This window comes from Priapulus caudatus, unplaced genomic scaffold, assembly GCF_000485595.1.
Source record: "Priapulus caudatus unplaced genomic scaffold, Priapulus_caudatus-5.0.1 Scaffold88, whole genome shotgun sequence".
NCBI classification, from domain to species: Eukaryota; Metazoa; Priapulida; class Priapulimorpha; order Priapulimorphida; family Priapulidae; genus Priapulus; species Priapulus caudatus.
In genome coordinates, this window is record NW_014577149.1 from 403,653 (window position 1) to 410,612 (window position 6,960).

General features: G+C 47.7%; 1 protein-coding gene across 1 annotated transcript in view; it reads left to right on the forward strand.

Annotated features, from left to right (window-relative positions):
- The window catches only part of LOC106804799 (GTPase-activating Rap/Ran-GAP domain-like protein 3), a 66,625-nt gene that overhangs the window by 29,379 nt on the left and 30,286 nt on the right, over positions 1-6,960 (forward strand). The window contains exons 4-6 of the mRNA XM_014806146.1: positions 2,124-2,214; positions 2,606-2,724; positions 4,355-4,419. Coding sequence (XP_014661632.1) covers positions 2,124-2,214; positions 2,606-2,724; positions 4,355-4,419 — 275 coding nt within the window. The remainder of the gene's footprint in view (positions 1-2,123; positions 2,215-2,605; positions 2,725-4,354; positions 4,420-6,960) is intronic.

Genomic DNA, 6,960 nt, shown 5'->3' on the forward strand with positions numbered 1-6,960 from the left:
CTGATGTGTGTGTGTGGCCATGCGTCGGCGTCTGCTGTGAATGCCCACATGGCGCGCGTTGTGGGTTAATTGGCGAGAAGCAGACGTTGTAGCTGACTAGCCGTGCGTGCGGTTTGTACAACCACGCCGCACATCGTCCTACTACCCTTCGCCCAGACTTTACACACCCTCCTCCTCCTCCTCCCACGCGCACGCACGCACGCACGCACGCACGTGCACGCACGCTACGCACGCTGACGCACACACCACACGCACGCACGCATGCACGGACGTACGCACAAACGAACGCACGCACCGCACGCACAAACGATGTGTAGTGGATGGGCTGTGTTGTCGGAACTGCGCTCACGCGTAGCGCAGCTGGCAGTTTGCGCAGAAACACAGTGCGATGGGAGTCTGTTCGTGGCCAACACTTCCCTTCCCACCCACCCGCTCGCATCAGCTGGCTGCTGCTGCTGGCTGTGCTGCTGCTGCACCAGTATTTGAGAATAGTGCTTATCAGAATCGTTAGTTCACGGAGTCTGACACGGACGCTGACCTGGCATCAACCCTATACTCGTCATGAGTGTTAATAATATAGGACACATTATATATCGCGCGGGCCCTTCTATTTCTATATTAAATCTAATATTAAAATTTTGCAGATGATAACTACATCACTACAATTTTTAATCATATTAATATAACAGAGCTAATACCATCCTCGTGAACTCTCTCTTGAACTAATCGCCCTATACTAAGATAATATGTCCTTCAACCAAAAAACCTTAATTTGTCTCACCTACTGTGGTTGCTCAACCGTTATCTCATATAAATAAGACCGCTCTTATGTGCTCAAGAACACTTATCATTATCTTTTCTTATTTTATGTATTCTTGTACTAGTGCTTACGAGCCACCATCGACGTCTCGCGTATACTATCACTTAGACTTTGGACTTAGATACAGTGCCTTAATATCCGATATAGTGAAATGCGTAATAAGCGCGAGCTACGGTGTACGCTACAAACTATCTCGCATGACATTTGTCTCTGTCTCCTATAACTCTGTGCCCACGATTATTGTATATACTCGCTCTAAAATGTGTAATTGATATCTGTACTATTGTATAATTTGGCTACTGTGAGAATAGCTTCTAAGTATTGTTCAACTGCCCTACTCCTGACAATACCCGTACTATTGTTAACTTTGATACCCTGTAACAATAACTGAACTATTGTTACAACTGCTACTGTAACAACTCACCGTTGATGGCTGGTCGTCATCGCAGATACGACAAGCTCTCGCTTGATTACCGTGCCAAGGGTGGTCTCCGGCATCCATTCTCGGTCGCTATATCTAGTTTCAGACGCCAAACCTTTGAAATTGCTGTCCATGATTCCTGAGCGCATAATATGATCTCAAGGATATTGCATGTCATAGGTCATGCCGTAACGACGTATAATCGACAGTTGAGGTGAACGGTTGCATAGGATGCAGACTGTGGGGAAGTAGCAAGAGAGAGAGAGGGAGAGAGAGACGAGAGAGAAGAGGATCTGTGGTCGTCGATGGAAGACCGCCTGCCTTCTTCGCGGACCTCCTGGTCATATGAACTATGCATCTGATTGTGTGTACGTGCACGCGTGCGCCGGTGATGTATGGGTGTGTGGGAGACGTGCGCGATGTGTGTGTGTGGGTGTCGTGTGTGTGTGTGTGTGTGTGTCACTGTGTGTGTGGTTGCTGGAGAGCGCGAGCGTGTTCACGTGGTGCAGCAGTTGAAGGTAACTAGCGAATGGGAGGGAGGCGAAGGCGTAGGTGTGCGTCGCGCGGCTGCTTTGGGGTTGCTATTTGTGTCGCGGACAGTGATGCGGGGAACAACGTGTATAGCGACGGTAGAGAGACGAGAGCGAGAAGAGGGCAGCGAGGAGCGAGGGCCGACGAGAGGGAACAGCGATGGACGAGGGGAGTGCGTGGGCGCGCGTGCGTGCGTATACATGCTTGTGTGCGTACTCGCGAACGCGTATTACGCAGGTAGGTGTTTACGCACGTGCGCGTATATATTTAGAATTAATCACGCATGCGAAAAACAATTTTGCATTAGTATGCAAATACGTCGCGGCGATTGGCTTCTTGTCTTCACTGCAGGTCTACGGGGCTGCTGCCGCTCCATCGCCCGTACACTTGGAAAATCCTGAATTCCAAACGCGCTGGTACTTCAAGTACTATCTTGGAAAACGTATGTCTTTTAATTACCTTGACTGTTTCCTTATTAACGGTTTTAACATTCCGTGTTTGATCGTTGGCTGTCCGCAAATTTATGCCATTTTCTCTGCATTTACATAATCGTAATTGCCTTGTTATAATGCCGCCGTGTTCTAACACTTTTAAAATCGATAATCTTTTTTTTTCCTTTCCGCTAAGAGCTCTCATAATCCCGTGCTCAATCAATCCAACTTACCTAAAGTTTCTCTTCAACATTAGGCGATAAGCCCTACGGTATTAAAATATAAGCACAATACTATACAGTACAGAGCAGTTAAGCTCTCTATGGGAGAAGTAGAGCGTGCAGAGAGTAAGTGAATTTATTAGATGTCTTTCGGAATCTCTGCCCTGCCTCCGTATTTCAGAGCACCAGAATTATGTGGGTCACGAATACGACGGAAACATATTCTTCCTGTCGATTGTTCTTACCGACGCCAACAATCACAGCGTGCCGCAGTACAGAGTCATCTTGTGGCGCAGAACGGTAACCTTTTCACGATGTTGTCGATTGCGATTATCGAAATGAACGTGCTTATTTCATGTAATATATACTAGTTTTATATAAAATGTAAAACTAAGTTAAACGTATATAAATTATGCGCCACGTGCCTACTACTAAACTAAGTCCAGCGGCCAAAATAGACGCATATAGACGTGCCAGCAGCTCAGCTACGATTAATGGCATACTGTCATGTGGAGAGCGCCCACTAAGATGACCGGATGTCTAAAGGTCTTCACATCCATGCAGCTTAACAATTATTTTAATATATATCCTTCGAGACTTGCAGCAAAACAGACAACCGGGTTTGAACACGCTAGTAGATATATCGAAGTGCCGCGTAGATTTCGCTTCAGTGATTGTCGAAGACATTCGCGAGATGAATAGTCGCGTGGCTCTATCCTGGCATCGCTCCCAGTGATAATGCAAGGCGTTCCAATAACGCCATGCGAGAAATGCATTCGCAAAATCTTTCGCCGAAGCGCCGACAGATGGATGGCGCGTATCTGGACGAAATCGTTGCGACAGCCGACGCGATATTCCCACAGGTGCAATATGTAACTAGTATATGCAGAATGGTGGCAATCCCGCCTGCATCCAACGCCCGCCGAGGGAACACGCGGCGGCCGATATGCACTTGGCGGTGGATTCGGTTGAGCCGTTTCATTGTGTCGCTTCAATCATGTCGCCGCTATACGCACGATGCGATGGCGTGCCTCACTGAGTCGACGCTGGTCACGACGTGCTCGTCCTCAGTCATTGCTGGTCGTCTTAGCGGCGAGTTAACAAGCACACCGCCAGCTGTGATCCACGCTCGACCACCTACACACGCACACACACACGCACGCGCGAGCACACACACACACGCACGCACGCACGCACGCACGCACGCACGCACGCACACACACACACACACACACGCACACACAAAGAGAGTGAGAGAGAGAGAGAGAGTCACGGCTGTGGCACATTTAACGTGTAACATGTAATGTCGTCGTATGAGTGTATACCGAGGTTCGACTGCACATGGGTGTCGTTATTCTCCCGCAGAGGCACACTGCCCGTATAAACGACAGTTCGTATGCTGAGACCACCGTCTCGGTAATCCGTAGACGAGCGTGCGTCACGTTAATATGACAATCTCGACTAGCGACGCGCAATCACGTTGCAGACGACTTTTTCGCACGTTTTCGGCAACCGTAAAAAAGCTCAAAATTTCATAGCGATCATATATACTCTTTCACACATGCAGGAGCGCAGCATCTGACGTATTAAATGTTCGACGCTTGTAAAAAAACTCATTTTTTTTCGAGAGCTTACGCGTCTTCGTGATACGTCTTGATTCGGGCAGGTTTATCCGATTGCGCTCGCAGCTTTGAAATGGCGCCGCGCGAATGTTTTATTGCGTTGGAAGCTACGCTCTCACCGCCGACAAAGGTCATCGGCGTTGTCGCATCGTACGTGTGTTGTCGTCGTAGATGGGGCCTGCCGTGATTGCATGTACTTTACAAATTGCGCGAAGAGAGTGTAAGAGCGGATGCGTGCGACGCTGTCCGTCACGACATCCGAGTTTCTCAATCGCTTGCCTTTCACGCCGACCGCGACGATTGTGCAGGGAACGCAGAAGATATGCCTGCCTTTTAATCCCAACAAGCCGATGACGGCGAAGCAGATATCGAGGTGAGTAAAGCGCCGACATCCCGCTAAGCGCTTGCGTTCTAATGCGTTGTAATGATGGTTACGCCGAATTCATGCGCATCTGTGTTGCGCGCAATCATGCGATGTAGGATGATGCGGATGATGAAAGAACGCGTGCACGTGTGCTTGGGACTGTGAATGTATGTGCGCATACATTACACGTGTATATGTGCGTGCGTGTGAAGTTGTGAACGCGTGTGCGGGGATACGTATTCGCCCATCTGGGTTTCATGTCTTTCATTTTGAATTTTGCACATGGGAGAGATAGTGATCCGCTAGGGGACGGCTCTGATTGGCTAATATTGTCTCTTATTCATTTTATTTTTTATTATTTTTGGCTAATTTTGTTTTATTTTAGAATTCGGGATATGGTTAGGGTTAGGGTTAGGGTTAGGATTAGGGTTAGGGTTAGGGTTAGGGTTAGGGTTAACTTACTTTTATATCCACAACTTATTTCTATATTCACTATCTCTCCCCTGAGACCTACTATTTCATTTTCCTTACGATTCGACAGAGCGTATCAGTGAAATTGCTCGCGGGAGGAGCAAACAATAGACAATAGTCATGTGACTACATGGTTTCCATGGAAACCAGGAAACATATTCACGCGCACAAACTTCTATTATCAGCTACATACGTGGCAACTTAAAATGAGCCCCCTTAGCACGGGCTTCCCTATATAACGTAATGGTCGGTTTGAGGGGGCCGTGCAGCCAACACTCGAATATTCCTCTCCGAATTGTTAGGGATCTCCTGTTTGTGCAAGCGCAGCGACAGCAGTATGAATTCGAGAGCGTAGAGAAAATCCGTTCTCTGCTATACGCGCGCCTACAGTTCTCGGTGTGACCTGGACGCGCGCCTGCGAGAATCAATAATTTAAGCATCGTAATGAACATATAACCTGCTTTTTATTAGCAGCTAATTATGGACGCTGCAGCGTCATCCTTGCTTAGTAAATAAGTGAGAGGCGCGAGTTTTGACGCGCCATCTTACGTCGCGAGAAGTGTCGAGCATATTATATCGCCGCTAACTTCCCTTAAATCTCATTAGCTCATTTCCGAGACCATCACTGTTGTTGGCCGCGTAGCCCTACATGTGGCGCGTGATTTCATCAACAGTCGTGCCAAGATGGCATTGGCTGCAATAATAATATACGGGCCATCCGAGATATGTCGGTGCGCTTCACCTTGCGTGATAATAAAGAGATGCCTGGAATTCTTATGAGTTTCTTTTCGCAGCGAATTGACAACCGAAAGCCGGCAATAACAAGCAGGCAGTTGCGTTTCAGCCTCATTTCACGAGACATTCAAATGGTCCTGTCCAAGCGACAACCTGTTCAACATAGCGGCTGTACTTTTTTACGTATTTTGTTGACGGATTGCATGCACGAACGTAATACAACGATTGGCTATACACACACACACACACACACACACACACACACACCACCACACACACACACACACACACACACACCCACACACACATAGCATACACACACACACACAACACACACACACACACACACACACACAACACACACACACTACACACACAACAGCCACACACACACACCACACACACACACAACACACACACACACACACGCACACACACACCAGCACACCATATATAGTATATCATATATAACATTCAGCATACAAATCCAGTACAAAGTCGCTATCTACTCATCCTGTGGCAATTCCGCGCCGACGTGGTCCTGATCATTGACTAGGAATTCGCCATAAGGTTTGGATTTTTCGAACACCGCCTCATTGGTCGTCAATGGCACTGGACGTTTCAATTCTCACACGAGCACGGAACGTCAACATATAGCCGACTTTATACGATCAGCGTTGTTAGTAATACTGTAGAATAATCCGCTAATCATGAGATATACATAAACAGCACAGCACCTAACCAAAGTAATCGCGATGTAGAGAATCCTCGTGAAATACGGGAAATTTGACGGTGCGACCTCACATGAGGCGCAGCCATCATTCCATGTAAAATTGCCATGGAGAAGGGAGAGACGTTACCGCACAGTCACTAATCTTTCAGCTAATGCCGTTCTGAATTAGGAGAGTGCACCGTCTAATGTGCATGCCAGTCTTGTTAACGCTGCGTATATGGTAATTGAATTTCGGTTGTTACAGTTAAGTGTCGCACGATGAGGATGGGGCGGCTCACGCTGTCGGCGCTTCGAGTAAAAACGGGGAATCGGTGTGACAAAGACGAGGTAAGTCCCCGCCCCCACACAGCACACCGCACCCACAATGTGGGGTGTATATGTCGTGGGGTAGGCACCTACTCACTTATTTTGTCTCACTTGCGTGTCATCTGCATCAAAAAATTGATTGCTCCATATATCAGTCAGGTGGGCGGCATAACTTCGTGCCGACGGACTTACAATTACGGTTAACTTCGCGTTACAGTTAGCTATAGCCAGCTAGAGGAGCTCAGGCCTAACGGCACTTAGAACCGGCTTCTAGAACAACGATGGGTGTTAGCGTTATAATTATA